Source organism: Lynx rufus, unplaced genomic scaffold (genome assembly GCF_022079265.1).
Source record: "Lynx rufus isolate CCGP_SWC_20201006 ecotype Redwood Valley unplaced genomic scaffold, mLynRuf1.p SCAF_4, whole genome shotgun sequence".
Classification (NCBI taxonomy): Eukaryota; Metazoa; Chordata; class Mammalia; order Carnivora; family Felidae; genus Lynx; species Lynx rufus.
This window is the reverse complement of record NW_025814856.1, coordinates 119,160,686-119,177,029: the sequence shown is the minus strand read 5'-3', so window position 1 is coordinate 119,177,029 and position 16,344 is coordinate 119,160,686. Positions and strand designations below refer to the sequence as shown.

The 16,344-nt window shown below is 39.5% G+C and overlaps 1 protein-coding gene across 2 annotated transcripts in view; it reads left to right on the top strand.

Annotated features, from left to right (window-relative positions):
• Window positions 1-16,344, top strand: part of SKAP2 (src kinase associated phosphoprotein 2) — a 181,428-nt gene that overhangs the window by 153,902 nt on the left and 11,182 nt on the right. For both annotated transcript variants that reach the window (XM_047094496.1, XM_047094495.1), the window contains exons 10-11: window positions 5,241-5,318; window positions 11,359-11,471. In XM_047094496.1, the coding sequence (XP_046950452.1) occupies window positions 5,241-5,318; window positions 11,359-11,471 (191 nt within the window). The remainder of the gene's footprint in view (window positions 1-5,240; window positions 5,319-11,358; window positions 11,472-16,344) is intronic.

Sequence of the window (16,344 nt, the reverse complement as noted above, 5' to 3'; positions counted from 1 at the left end):
GTGCCTGAGACTTTGGCTGAGGTCATGATCTCACGGTTTAGGAGTTCGAGCCCCGCATTGGGCTCTGTGCTTATAGTGTAGAGCCTGCTTAGGGTCCTCTCTCTCTCTCCCTCTCTGTCTGTCTGTCTCTCTTTCTCTCTCCCTCTCTCTCTCTCTTTCTCCCCCTCAAAAGTAAACATTGAAAAAAATAAAAAATAAAGGTGTCCTTCGCATACAATGCTATGGTAGAGCAGAATCTGCGCACTCATGTGGAAATGTTTTCCGGGTCCAACAGACAGCTGGTATGCACATGAAATTTTAGAAAACCATCTATGAGCTGAATAGAAGGTGAAAAGAACTGGCATTTGCTGCAGTTTCAATCCCTGCTCTAATTGCACGTGTGAACTCGGACAGGTTACTCAAGCTTTGTAAATTCCATTTCTGCGTCCATAACATGATGGTAAAAATACCTGTTATCACCTCATACAACGGTTACGAGGATTTAGTTACATAAGGGATATAAATGCATACAGCATGAACATTCAAGCAATAAATGTTAACTTTTCTTGAGACAAATGTATAGTTTTGTAATCAAATGAAGCCAGGGCAGATAGAAATCTACACCCAATCTTTATTTCAGAGCATAGCTTTTGATTCTGTGTTTTAGGTCTTGAAAATACATTGTAGTTCGGCAGAGCCGTTTTCTGAAGATGCTTAGTGAGAAAGGTAATCATTGTGTGTGAGTCGAAGGTTTTCTGATGTTGTCCTCCTCTCCCTGGAAGATGTGATAAGATCAGTTTTCAGCCCTGATGTGAACATCACACACCCTATTTTGGTGCCAACAAATTGTCCTCAACCTTTTTCAAGCAATGTCAGCTGTCTTTGTCATTTGCTTATAGCTTTTCTCTTTTGGTTGTTTTGTCCTTAAAACAAAGAACGTTAGTAAGGAAGAAATAGCCATTTTGTACAAACTGCATAGCTAGACAGATTCGTGATTCTTATTAGGGTAATAATCCATCTGTTATGGAACTGGATCAATTTGTAAATTAAATTGATTAATCTAGCAGGGGACAAAAAAGGTCTTGACTTCTCCCACGTAGGCAAATGGTAGTCATCCTAAAAAGATTTGGGAGGACCTCGTTCTCTGCTCTTCTCCCTTTCTCTGCTCAACTCGGACGGAAGACCAAGTATCTGCTGAAAAGGGGAGCGAGAATGGAGTTCAGGCTTTTGGGTTCTGACTGCTCCTGGAACTTCCATATTTTTGACCGGGCTATCATGTTAAAACCTTCTGGTGACTACCAGAACATGTCTGATACTCGCTGATTAGTTTAGTGAATGTACAACTGTGTTTGAATTATCTTCTGCAGTGAGTTTACTGTTATTTTCATCTTGTCTGATCAACAAAATCTTCTGATGATTCTGCTAACAATGTGTGATTGGAATAATAGCGTCACATGTTGCAGAGTTTTGTGCTGCAGCTGAGAGGCATGTAAATACAAGCTGCTTATTTGCAAGAAGCTTCCAGATTTGCAATATGATTGCTATGGAAACCACATAATGAAAACCTTATAACCATCTGTGTGGTTTGATGGATTTTACCGCATAGCTGAGCTGTTTTTGTTTACTGTTATTAAAATGTTGAGTGGAATATATTAACCCCACAAACATTGGCTATTTGAGGTATTAATTAGTATTGTATAATGACATTTGTGACTCAACACCAAAATAAAATATGTTTAATAATAAACCTAAATAAAACAACATGTGTATATATTTCTAATATATTGAGGAGGTAATTATTGCCTAGAATTTTCATTTGTCCTTATATAGTTTTTGAGTGGTGTGGAGAGTTTTTCTCTGTTAATAAATGAGCATAGTAGGATTTATTTTCATGATTTTGAATCTGTTCACTGCATATTTATTGAACATCTCCTCTGTATCAGATTCTGTTCAAGATTTCAGTCTGAGTTTCTCTCCCTAAGATTAAAACACATACACACACACACACACACACACACACCCCAAATTTTATTTTGTTTTCTTTTGTATGGAAGCTGTTTGTATTGTTAGCCCAAGATAAAATGAGTTGTTTGAACATCGTTAAGGAAAACTGATGTATGAAATGCAGAAGCTTTGACCTAAAAATATCATTACTCGGTTTAAAATGGAGAAAAGTTTTTTAAATGAGTATGTCCTCCTCTAAAATACTATTTGTTCAGCATCTCACATTGAATTTGGATACTTCTCAGTAAATATTGATACTTAAGTAAATATTTTAATAGCATTATTCTGATAATTTAAGAATACATTGTGCACATTTATAGCACTTAAATTTTAATAAAATAATACACAGTAATAAACTATTCTAAGTTCATTGTTTACTTTGCCAAGAGCAGAATTTTCCATTTAATTTCTGTAATTAGTTTTTGTGATAGCTTGACCCTAACTTTGGATGGTAAGTCTGTATCCCATGATGTCTTCTTAAATCTTTTTTTTAACGTTTATTTATTTTGAGAGAGAGAGACAGAGAATGAGCAGGGAAGGGGCAGAGAGAGAGGGAGACACAGAACCTGAAGCAGGCTCCAGGCTCTGAGCTGTCAGCACAGAGCCCAACGTGGGGCTCGAGCGAGATCATGACCTGAGCCCAAGTGGGACACTCAAAGGACTGAGCCACCCAGGCGCCCCTCCCATAATGTCTTCTTAAGAAAGAAGTGCTTCCTATATTGTTGTGCTTAAGGCTTTTGACTTGAGGTCAAGAGCCCTTCACGACTTTTGACTTTACTCAACTGTCTGATTTGTGACCAGCTTGGAGGAGAGGGAGCACTGAGGAAAGAGAAAGTGTGACAAATAAGTAAAGTTTTCTCCTTCTCCTTTGAAAAAATTAACCATCTATAAAATAAGTCGATTGGGCCAAATGTCTGTAAAACTTGTGTATGAAAACACCCTAATAAACCATTTACAATCAGGAGGCCTTGAGTTTTGGCATAAGTAAGATAACTGTTGTTGAAGAGAAAAGAGACAGGATTTGGTTTTTGATTTTTTTTTATTAGTTCTTCCATGTATTAACTGCTCTCTGACTGACTCATATTAAATTGCCGACACTGCAGTCAACTTAATGTGTATAAAGTGCCAAATATTTCCAGCTGTTCCCTTCTTTTGGAGCTCTCCTTATTTTGTTTGAGTTGAGTTGCAGAAATTCAAAGCAGTTGTAGGTTTGTTTTAGAAGTACAGTAACCCTCAAGCCTGAGTTAAATGGTGAATTTTCTGAGTCACCACTTTAACATTTGCATGAGCCTCCTAACTTTGCATCTACTCCCCTGTAGATGCAAACTTGCAAAGCCTTCCAGTTGCCCCTGGACGTTTCCTCTGGGTTGCCCCACTGGTACCTTCAATCTCTCACTCGGCTCCTGTGTTCCCTTGGCAAAATAGCTTATCTTGGCTATTCTTTTCTTAGGAATGGTGTGTTCCCATTTCTCTGCCGACTAAGCTCACAACTTGTATCATCCTTGGTTGCTCTTCTTCCCTTAGCCCTCCACATCCAGGCAGGCACAAAGCTTATCGATGCTAGTTCCTTTTCCTCTCATAACCGGCTCCTTGCATTTCCTCTGTCCTTCAGTTAGGACTTCCTTCCCCTTTAGCCAGACTCTAAGTGGTCTCTCTCCCCCCATGCCCTCCTTCAGGCTCTCTGGGACAATGGGACCAGATGACCATTCCACAAGCATAGTGTTAGTTCTGCCCTTTCTCTGCTCAAAAGTCTTCGGGGGCTCTTACTGCCTACCAAATCAAGGTCTAAAGTCCATGGCCAATGTTCATGGCCCTTCAACAGCTGGCCCAAACTACTAGCCTTCTCTCCCATCCTGTTCTTCCCCTTTGAGTACTGCGTTCTTTAGCCAAATGGATAGTACTGAGCTTTGTTGTTTTGCTTATGACTCTCCCTCTGTCTAGAAATTTCCTCCTCCCCATCTCTCTCCATTCAAATTTTCTCCATCCCTCAGAGCCTTCGTGGTATTCCCCACTTGGGTGGTTTTCTAGTCTGTGTTCCTCAGTTCCTCGTGTCTCACGTGTCAGGTTTCATGTCCCTCATCCCATTTTCCTTCAGGTACTACTATCTTCTGTGTCCTGTAGGCTCTCAGCTTCCTGAGGGCAGAAGTTTCCTACTCTCTTTGCCTCCCTGGTAGAAGCTGTCTCTTACAGGTAGTTAATACTCAATGGATTATTTAATAGCCATAATGGCTGTGTTTACCTATTTTGCATACTTTAATGTTTTTTATTTTTCTTGAAATTATGATTCTTTTGAGCACAGTTTTTCTTGGGCATGCCATTTTGTTCATACATCCCACCTTAAATATCTCTAAAGTGTATATAAATCCTTAGGTGAGGAAAGTGGTCATATAATAAATGTTTCTTTAATGTAAAATAATTAAAGTCTATTGACTCTGTTTAGAACTCTTCTCATTTAGTCTTCTCCTCTTTCTTCCTATAAGCGGGGGAACAAATGTGATAGGAAAGGGTGGGAATAACAAAGGTAAGGCCCAGAATATATGCAGGATAAAGCACATGGACATTATGATCACAGGCCTGAGTTGGAATAATAAACAGTGGCAGTGTCTTTAGCTTTTTGAACCTCAGTTTACTCCTCTGTAAAATGAGGATTTAAAACTATTTATCTGTGAAATCTTAACATCTGCTATGGTCTATGACACATAGTAGATCCACAGTATGATTTGGGGGGAATTGTCCTGAAGGGGGAGGATCCGTTTGGTATTCTCCCATGAAGATCAAGGGAGAAAACATGAAGGGTCTGATACTCAATAAATGACTTATAGGTTAACTGTATTTTGTATCACACATTTTCCCTGTGTTCTACTGATGGTTTAGGGACCGGGGTTTTATCCTGCCTCGGTATAATGTGGTCTGTCCATATAGGGCTGGGTGTTACTTTACTGGATTTCAGGGCTGATCTGGATTTAAGAGTGTTCCAGAGGACTTTCCAGTATGCGAAACAAAATATGTGAGGCATCAGCACGTATCTTAAATTTTATCGAGCCAACTGGTAAGGTCGCTATGTGCAACTAGCTAGAGGTTTGTTTGTTCAGCTTTAGATTATTGACAAAGGAATGTGAATGTTGAGCGGTTTCATTCTTTGAGGAGGAATATTTATGCGTCGTGAACTTTCAGTTTTGCTCGTAAAATGGGGTGAGTACTGTCTTGTTATTTCTGAGGAAACCCTTCAGCGTGCCATTTCTGTTGTTTGCTTACAGAAGAGGAAGAGGACAGTGCTCCCGCAAACGTGGAGGACCAAAGGAAGACGAGTCAGGACAGTGCTCTCCCCGCCACAGGTACTGAATCGTGAAGCTTCTTGGGAAGCTTCTTTTGGTTTTGTTCACTTTCCCTTTCGTCACTTTTCTTACAGCTCTAAAGAGGGTTTACCCAACTCCCCCGAAGTTGGCTGCTTCGATCTGGGTATCTTAGGGCGGATAAGCTGCTTAGTCCCATTTAGGATGCATGAAAACCACTTGAGAAGGATTTATAAAGTAAGCCAATTTATACAAGGTATTCCTTCCTGAATTACTTTGTAATGACTCAATTAGCTTTCATTTCTGCACAAAGGAGATTTAGTTGCATAAATTAGCTTATCATCATTGAGGAAGTGTCACTGCTAAAGGACAGTTTATAGATACAACATGCAGTTGCTGTCAAACCTATAAGAATGTAATATAGACATCTGTGTATACTTTGTGCTTGAGCAGAACAGACTTCTGCCATTCAGAGACCAACAGGGGACAACAAGTTGCCCAGGGGACTGGCAATGTAGACATCTCTGAAAAGGTCAACTTGACACAGGCTCTGACAATCGACCCGCAGCTCTGTCTTCTTTGATAAAAATCAGATAAACTTAAGACCGCTAATTGATCTGCAGCCTGTTTAAATGTTGGCCATGCATATCTTCATTGCATATGATTAACACAGAAAGCAAATGAATTGGGTAAGAAATGCCAGAGTCCGGTGACAGCGGTTTAAAAATTGGAAAAGGACACTGATGGCCTAGAAGGCTAGGAAGGATATTCCCCTTATCCATTTCCACTTGGCACATGGCCCCAGGTACTAATTATGACTGAGCCGGGAAAAATAACCACACATGCTGTGTACAAGATCACATGATATGGGCGACTTTTTTTTTTCTTTTTTTTTTTTTGCGGGTTGTTATTTCCAAATAGCAGGAGATAAACCATATCTGGAGGGCAAGCATGAGGTTAGCTTTGATAAACCAGCAATTATTTTACACGGAAAGAAGAGAGGGGATGCCTTCTTATCAGGACTTTTACACCTCCTCGTAGCCACATGTCAGCTGGGGCAAGGTCTGCCATATCATCCCGTGTCCTGCACAGAGCTATAGTTGAGGGTCACCTTCCCTTCTCTGATACATTCATACATCACTCTTGCCAGCTGTCAGAGGCAGGGTGGACAGGAAGTGTGTGTTCAGGAAGTAGCTTTCCCGAGTCCTTCCTACCATGACACGCGGAAAGGAAACAGAGGCCTGACTTCCGGACCTGGACAGGAAAGCAGGAGCGGGCTGCTGCAGAAGGTTTGGTTTGCTTTTTTCAGAAAGGAAGTGAGGACGAAGTCATTAGATGTTAGCACTCTGGTCCTGTAAAAGGCAGCTATAAAATCCTAAGACTGAGCGAAGCCTCGAGGATGATCCACAGTGGTAATTTAAGTATATGTGTTTTAGGATGTATCAAAACTTCTGCCGAAAGCACGAAGGGTTTTTGTTTTTGTTTTTGCTTTTGTCAGTGCAGGTGTAGAAGTAGACACATGTAGGTATCCCTTCCACAAATAGAAGCGTTCTGGCTTAAAAGCAGTTGTATTTTTCAAAACCCCTTTTAAAGTACCCATCTCCCAAATGTTTGCCTTTGAGGGAAGGAAGAAAAAAGTCAGTTTTTCTTCAAAGGAATGCACTAAGTCGATCTAGCTTTCCGTGCAATCGCTGTAAAGCACTGCAATAATTCTTATCTTTAGTGACATGAAATTCTTTTCAAGCAACAGTTTTAATGCTTTTGCATAGCAGTGACCTTTGCTCTCTTTGGGCTGTCAAAGATGTAACACTAGAAGTTTGTTTGCTGTGCAGGGCAGTGGGTTGACAAGGGTATTACTATCTTGCCGAGCATCACATGATGTGAACTTCTAACCTTACTCAAGAATGTTATATATTTTTCACATTGAGCGATTTTACTTAAAAAAGGAGAAAAAAATTCAGACTAAAGTGAAATACATAAACAACATAATCCTGTATTTCTTATAAGTTCTTTTATGTTCAAGCTTGCACGTCTTGCATGTTTATATATATGTACAAAATGACTCCATTTGATTTTTTTCAAAAATGTTTAATGTTTATTTATTTCTGAGAGAGAGAGGGAGACGGAGCACAAGCAAAGGAGAAGCAGAGAGAGAGGGAGACACAGAATCAGAAGCAGGCTCCAGGCTCCGAGCTGTCAGCACAGAGCCCGAAGCGGGGCTCGAACTCACGAATGACGCAATCATGACCTGAGCCGAAGTCGGAGGCTTAACCAACAGGCGCCCCTGATTTTTTTGAACACTGTAGAATTTGCTTATCTTTCTGAAATCGTTTTTAAATGACTGCTCAAGAAGAGATTTTTCATTATCTTACATATTGTATGTTTCAGCCACTGCCATCGTATTTTTAAAATCCTTTTTTGTTCTTGTAAGTATCTCCAATGTTTAGCCTATTTTTCCTAATGATTCTGTTATTGCCCAATGATCTGTTTTTGAATGTTGGAAAAAGCAAGAACAAGTATATTGTTTGAATCCTTCAGAGGCTGGCTAATTTAGAATGGTTGTTTTTTCTGTCTTTACCTTCTCTTTTTAACCATTCATGCCTCTCAGGACAGGAAACATAATGAGGTGAGGTTTTTTGTCATTTTGAAAACATAGATCATGATGCGGGAAGATTAATCCATGCAGTGATAACAACTAAAGAGACTTACTTGTATTCAGAATGTGGGATGATCTGTGGCATTACATTTTTGTTTTTTAAAAACATATTTTACACGGATTATTTTTCGGTGTATAGGTGAACAATGCTAACTCTTGTGAACTCACTGTGCTTCTGAGGCTAGACCCGTGCGTAATTTTTTGAGGATGGTTAGCCATACTTAAAATTTCAAAACTTAAAATAGTGAAAAGTAAACCAGAGAAGCTCACTGCTCTCAAAGGAATAAAGCAATTCCTAATTTTTATATCTGAAATTCATACCGGGGCACCTGGGTGGCTCAGTTGATTGAGTGCCCGACTTTGGCTCAGGTCATGATCTCACAGTTCACGGGTTCGAGCCCCGCGTCAGGCTCTGTGCTGACAGCTCAAAGCCTGGAGCCTGCTTCGGATTCTGTGTCTCCCTCTCTCTCTGCCCCTCCCCTACTCGCACTCTGTCTCTGTTTCTGTCTCTCAAAAATAAATAAAACATTAAAAAAAATTTTTTTTTAAATAAAATTCATACCAAGAATTTTAACGTTACTTTCCTGAGGAGACTAAGGCTAATAAATTTTTATCACCAGGCCTTCTCGTTAGTTGTGGTTCTTCTGCTTTATACCTACTATTGCATTCTGAAACAGATAGAATAGTAAATTGTATGTGTGTATAGCCATGTGACATAAACAACTTATTATTCTTTAACAGAGCTCACATATGGGACACAGAAATGAGGTTGGTCTTTGGGTAACATCATCATCAAGATTATCGAAAACACAGTAGAAAATGCATCTTTTTCCCAGTATTGCCAAGTAGCTAGCTCTGTTGCCTCTTTACAGCAGTGAGATTTAATGAAATGCTCATGATGCACATCTAGGGAGAAATGCATCTTGCACACGGTGGGGGTCTCCCTTCCCCTCATGTGCTCCTGTAACTCCCATTAGTGTTAATGGGAGTTTCACCAAGCGCATCGAGGGGAAGAGAGACCCCAAAGTGATAAGGATTATGTGTTAGAAATCACCATATACTTTTCTTTGCCTTCTTTCTTCCCCCACCTCTTGAAAATCTATTGAATGAAAAACCGTCGTGAGAATATCTGAAAAAGGAGGAGCCGGCAGCAGGCTGGGCAGCTGGGGACGCGCTGGGACGCTCGAGCTCAGCCAAAACTTCCCTCGTTTTAGCCCAAGTTTTGTTTCTTTAACCTTTTTGGATCAAGCCTCAGGCTGAGCAACATTGGGAACACACAGGAGCCTGGGCCGGGGAAGCCAGCTATTTACATCCTCTTACCTCCTGGCCGGCGACTGTGGGGGAGGGCCTTGCATGTGAAATGATGTCATCCTCTCTTTGCTCTAATTCCTTGACTTTTAAACTGACACTGACGGACTGCTTGGGGCGCAACATTTGACCCATTTAGCAGTTGATTTAATCGGACTAGAATGTCTCAACTTCCAAATCTCTATTTGTCTAAATAAGTGGTTTTTAAAGGAAATCAGTCACTTTATTATTAAGTAATTCTTTCTAAAAGAAAAAATTGACAATGTTTGGAGTGATCTGTCCAGCCGGAGTGCCCTCTAGTGTCCATTCATGGAATTTACTTAATAAATTGCTTTGTGGGGGGAAATGTAATGAAGGGTAGCCACGAGCATTGTTAGTTCTTGGTTGGATCCCCGGGCTTGTATACATGCCTGCTGGTGTTGGTGACGAGTGCTCAAATGCTGGAGTGGAGAGGTCAGTACGGAGTCTGTCTCTCTCTGTTCCCCTCCCTTCCTCCCTCCTTCCTTTCACGCCTCCTCCCGTTTTCTCTCCCTCCCTTCCCCCTCCCACCCCCCCCCACCCCCGGGAATTTTTAGAAAACAGGAGAAAAACTTGAATAGGATTTTGCAAGGTGGCATATTCTAGCCACTGTTTATTTTCTTCAAGCTTAATCGAGAAGTATCATCTTCCTAAATTGTCACACTCCACGCTCCTCAGATTTTCTCTTTGGCTCAAAAAAAACGTTTCGGATATTAGAAGTTTGAAGACTTCTAACAAACTTAGCACTTTGTGTAAATCACAAACCACGCGATGTAAGACGAATACCCAGAAGACCCGCTCACGTGAGGAGTTGTGTTGGAATTGCCAAGAAGCCTGCTGTTTGAGAGCCATATAACAAAACTAGGATGACAGGCCTGACGCAGCATGCGTCCCCACAGCTATCCCCTCAGAATTCAGAGCTGACATTCCAATGATGGAAGTTGTCAACACGTATACGTTCTGCCTGGTTAGTGAATACACGGACATCTTATTGATATCGCTCGCATTCTTTTTGCGTTAACTCATCAAAACTCAATTATCATGAAATTAAAAACAGGAAACAGTTCTCAGTGTAACAAAAGCATCCAGTGTATTTAACTCTGTGCTGTGTTTCAAGAGACCCACATTGTATAAGTGACAAAGCATTTATTACCCGGTTTATTGTGGTATTACAGAGCGGAGAGCGCTAAATAATCAATCAGTTAATGGTCTGTATGGCAGTTTGAGCACATCACATCCATTGTGCTTATGCCGTTAGAAGGATGAGCTGGTAACTGCAGTGTATGTTGCATGTTTATTCAGAGCGTAATGTCCTAAACTAGGGCTGACAGAAATCTTGAAAAATGCAGCTTCAGCTTTGGCAATTTCAAAGTTGCTAAAATATGTTAGAAATAACTTTTGTGAGAGGCTTTCGGTACAAAAGTCCCCAAAGATAAGAGCTGGAATTACCCTCTGTGTTATTTCCACTTTACCCTCTTCCTCTAACCAGCTGTAGATTTTAGAATTTAAAAAAAAAAAAAAATTGTTGCCGAGTTTGAGTTATTTCTATGCCCTACTGACTCCTTTATTATTCTTTATTATTGTTTATGAAGTGTCCCAAAATTTTCTCTCCCTCCCTCCCTTTCTCTCTCTCTCTCTTTTTTTATTCTTTTGTAATTTTTGGAAATTCTGTAAGGTGGTTGTTTCACAGTGTGTTTATCACGTGTCATGGATACTTGCTCATCATGTGGTATGGCTGATTCACCTTCAAAACATGTTGCAAGTGGGTTTAGGTCCATTGTAAAAAATAAATGGGAAGGAACTTTTAGGTGCTGGCTTGATGAGAGCACATGGCAATCACAGGCTTTGGATAAAACAAGAAAGGGGGAGAGAGAAAAGAGACGTTCAAAATGAGATCTTTTTTTAAAGAAGGTCTCATAATGATATAATTAGAAGAAGTGGGATTTGTATGTAAGGGTAATCAAATGTTCTTTGAATCAGGACGGAATTTTTTTAGATTGTTTTGGTGGTGAGAGGCCCTTTAGTCTCTATTGGTTCACGTTTAAGCAAGGACCCGTTACATGAAAGCTCTAACTCATGTTTTCTCTCTCTTCTTCCTAGGAGATAAAAGCACCGATTATGCTAATTTTTACCAGGGTTTGTGGGACTGCACAGGAGCTCTTTCTGATGAGTTGTCATTTAAACGTGGTGATGTGATTTACATTCTTAGCAAGGTAAGGAGACACCCCAGCTGACAACCGTAAAGGGTGAATACAAAGCTAGATTCTTCTGCATCTGGGTTTACAACACTGGGGAAAAATGCCAATTGGAATTCCTCTAGGTCCTTGTTAACAATTGGGAGTTCACAATAATTAATTATTTTGTCAAGTGAAATATAATCAAATTTTAAACACAATCAGATAACAGGATTCAACTTAGCAGTGTGTTTACCTATCACTTCAGCCTTTGGCTCACATCCACACCCTGCCTTCTCCAGAAACAATATACTTATGTGAAAGTTAACATTGTGAGGTATTAGGTTATTTATTATGTTTTTCTTTCCTCTTCCTTTTTATTCTTCTGTGTGCTTATTCTGATTTTGTCTGCCATTCACTACTGGAAACACTGTTTATAGTAGGAGTTTTTCATCTTTATGTAAATACATTGGTGTTCCGACAATTTAAAAGCGATGTTTTTTCTATTCAGATAGGTTTAGGTAATTTTTAACAATTTAACATAGTTGTATTTGTAAACGTAATGACAGAGTCTGTTGCTATGAACTCACCTCTCTCTCTCTTTCTCTCTCTCTCTCTCTATATATATATACACACACACACACACACATATATATAAAATCTCTTTCTCTGTCTCTCTCTCTGCCTCTTAAGATACTGGATGACTCAAATCAGTGTCTCTGCCTCTTAAGATACTGGATGACTCAAAATCTTTCTGTCCTTAGATCTAAAAGTCATGTTTCTTATAGTGGTGACGTGTGTGAGCTGCCTTAATTTTCATATTTAACTTTCCCTGCTGTAATATAGGGATTAAAAAACTTGCTCAGTCTACTTTATGAAGCTATTCTAGAAACAAATGACGTATGAAAACTAGCTAAATGTAAGTAGGGAGATGTTCTATAAATCATAAGTCTAGAAGTTTAATGTGGTTTCTTGATTAGAGAAATATTTTGTACTTTCCCGAAAGATAATATGGCTTGCTAGATACAGAAGAGATTTGGAAATAAGGTCGTTTATTGAATGTAACAAAAGATGGCTGGTGGATAAAATCATAACCTAGGAAATCATAGAACATTTGAATGAGGAATCTGCTGATGATCATCCACTTATTCTTGGTTTTACAGATAAGGGAACTTGGGTCGAGAAGGGGCCAGAACCAGGACTTAACCAGGCGCCTTGACTCCCAGACCAAGGCTGTCTGCTTTTCTCTCGTGCATCTTCCTTCCTTCTTTCCTCCCTCGTGTGTAATTTGAAACTGTCGTAAAGCATCCACAATGTGCGAGGGCCTGTGCTAAGCACCAGGAATCCAAAAGGAATACTACAGAAGCGCTTGTAGGTCATTGGGGGAAAATATGTAACAAGTAAATATAAGCAGCCATGATCATTGCTAGTTGAGGTGCCCAAAGCTAAGACTTCTCATCTTTCTTCGTCCTCTGTTCCTTAGTATGTTTGTTTTTTGTGTTTTAAAGAAATACAGGTTTAGTTCTTAGAAGCTATAGATAACCAACTCTTGGATGAAGCATTACAAGATTATTGAGCATTTCATTGTTCTGAATTAAGATAACACTTTTTTTTTTTTTGAGTTAATTACTTAACATAGAAACCGAAGTGATTCATTTCAGTTCAAGAAAGTCTCTTGGAATTATTCCCCAAACGTACTTAGCTCGCAGTTTCTTTCGCCAGCTGAGCTGCAGTTGCGTATAAAATAAAAGGTTGATTGGCTTCTACTTGGAATTCCAAATTATAGGGATAAACGGCATGGAGTCATTATATTATTATGGTAAAATGCGAAACTTCTAAAAGCCATGTGGGTCTGCCCTTAAAGCCTTCTTTATGACTCATGCTGTCTTTGTGGCTGAAAACCTCAGAGTAGCGACCTCCGGGGCAGGCTGTCAAACGAGTAGCATTCCCATTGCCTCCGAAAATTACTTTCTGTTATTATGAAAGTAAAGGTAGCGTCATAGGTGTATGTCACACTTCTGGGATCCCAGGGAAGGCACTTTCTGTTCTCCCAAACCTGTTTTGTGGAGATTGTAATTTTATGTGTGAAGCCTGGTCATAGAGCTAAGGTTAGTGGTGGTCCGGCTCAAAGGAAGAGTATACAGCCATCTAAAATTTCTAAAGGCTATTATTTGGGCATGTGCCTACCAAAAATAATTCCTCTCTCAGCCCTTGACAAGGCGTGAAGTTCCATGGGCAGCATGATTTCACGAGAGGCCTCCTAGAGCTCATTTTGGTTTTGGAAAGAGGCTAGACATTGTTCGCCAGCGCATTATCGCTATTGGCGGAATGATTTAATGCCAGTATTTATCCCACTGTGGAGCTGGTAGAATCAACCAGGTAAATCTTGGTGAGGGTGAAAAGAAAGGACACTTAGCTCTCCCTGGATGGAATTTGGACAAATTTGGGGCCGTTAGTGGACATCTTGGCTATTGGTTTTCAAATTGCTTTGGGAGTCAGTATATGTTTGTGAAGACTTGCACTTAGCGATTTGGGGGGAACAGTTTCAAAGAGGAATCTTTGGAGACTCTAATAATTTTTTATTGGCTTGGTCTTCCAGTTTTTACCAAAACTTTGGCCAAAATAGACCATAAAGCAATATCATAAATTCATTTTCATGGGAATGACAGCAATTTGAATGTTTAAGACTACTGTAAATTCAGGGGCGCCTGGGTGGCTCAGTCGGTTGAGCGTCTGACTTCGGCTCAGGTCATGATCTCACAGTTTGTGAGTTTGAGCCCCACGTCGGGCTCTGTGCTGACAGCTCGGAGCCTGGAGCCTGCTTCGGATTCCGTGTCTCCCTCTCTCTCTGCCTCTCCCCCACTTGTGCTCTGTTTCTCTCTCTCTCTCTCTCTCAAAAATAAGTAAAATGTAGAAAAAAATTTTAAAAAAAGACTACTGTAAATTCAGAACTCAGGCTCTTAGAAGAGAGTGAAAAATTGCTCAAAAGGACTTGTTTCTAGATTAAGGTAGATCTATATATTGTTATATATATATGATGAAGAATTCCTCAGAAGGACTTGTTTCCAGATCCAGGTGGAGAGAGAGATTTTTTTAAAAGTACACTTAGCATAGAAATCACCAGCATTGTTGTAGGTCTAGAAATGTGTTTCATGTTTCTCAGAGTTATATTAGGTTTTGTGGCTATAGAATGAAATTTTACCATTTTAATTTATTTTTTACACCATCTAGTGGCTCAGAATGAGTGGTGCAGGTAATTGCAGCTAATGTGCACAATCAAAATGATGTCATAAATTCAGCTTGAGATCTGGCTATGGATTATTACTTTCCTATGTCATGTCAATAAAGTATTAGCATTAATCATAAAATTTTTAATCATTCAGAATTGAATGTAAACATTGTATACATACCTTTTTAAGGAGTCTCAATGCAATATTTGTAGAGGCATAAAAAAATGTGTACCTTGTGAAGAAATTAATGCCACAATTTTTCTAATAAATAATGCCATTTGCAAGATTTGAAAGAAATACGCCTTGCTTTTCAAAATTAACTGATCTGTATTTCACAATATTTAATTGTCACTGATCTGACTTAACTTCCAGAAGGTTGTCAGTTCTGAAAATACTCTTTAAAAAAAAAAAAAAGGAAACACAAGACAGTTTAAGAAAAGATGCATTCTTAAATACAATTTGGATAAATCGAGGACTAAAAATGGTGTGCATTGTAATGAAGAGTGTTTTAATTTTGTAAATGTAATGACAGAAACAGACTGAACTGGTGTGACCATTGGGCGTCTTCGTTAAAATTCACTGTAGGAATATAGTTTTGTTTTAAAATTCAGTCTTCTTTCTCTGTTTTTGCAAGGAAGCCTTGATAGGGTGTCAGCTGTGCTCAGTCAGCCTGGGGGTGATTTATGTATTTCAGGCGTCTTTTTTGAGAGTTATACGAGTCTTAGACTTAAATTTTTTTCTCTAGTGAAAATCAAGTGTTGCAATAAAGAAGGGTAAGCAGATCACCTGGCCTGCCCCCCCTTCCCTTTTTAACATTTTTCAATTAGCAGCTGTCATGCATGTGACCCCTGGCTGAGTTCGCCTCTCTTTCAAAGTGTCTGGCATTTTCTAAGTTTTAACCTTTGAAGCTCACTAATACTAAATTTAAGTACTGCTTACCTAAAAAGGAGAGCCAGTGACTTTTTGCTTATAGTTCTTTCCACGTAGGGTCACTGCTGTTGTTTGTGTATTAGAAGAAACCCCTGTTACGTACATCAGTAGTTCAGCAGAGATTTAGAAATCTTTTTATTCTCCCCTAAAAACAATGGGGCACATTTACAGGGACAGATGAAAATGGGGTTTGTAATTTTGTTGACCGCTACGTTGCTAATGAATTAATTCTAAAACTCACGGCCCAATTTCTGATTCATTTGATGGGGGGGGAAATCATATTTGAAGTAAAAAAAAAACCCATCTTTTTAGTTTTTTAAAAAAGGGATCAGGTTGTTTAAAATCATGCCAGATTCCATTACTAGGTTACATGTCACGTTCATTACCACCTTAAACAAGGACATAATATCCTAGTTAATAGTATTTACCCAGAACTATGTTTGCGAGATGTTAGGATTTTAATAGCAGGATCCAGGTTATATGGCTATAGGCGTATTCCCTTGCCCTGCATACCTCTTTGGTTATGTGATTCTACTTGCTGTTCTGGATTTACATCGTCTATTAGTTTATCTTTCAATCTGTGCTCATCGGTAAATGGCTAACCACATTCCTAGTCTTACTTTTAAAGCACTAAATTATTTTTAGAGACTTAACGACAGCAGAGCTATGCTTCGGCAGGAAAGAAGCACGCTACTTTGTCTGGTGTTAACTGAAAAACAAGGGGGTGAAGAGTCCTGGGATGTTTTATCTAG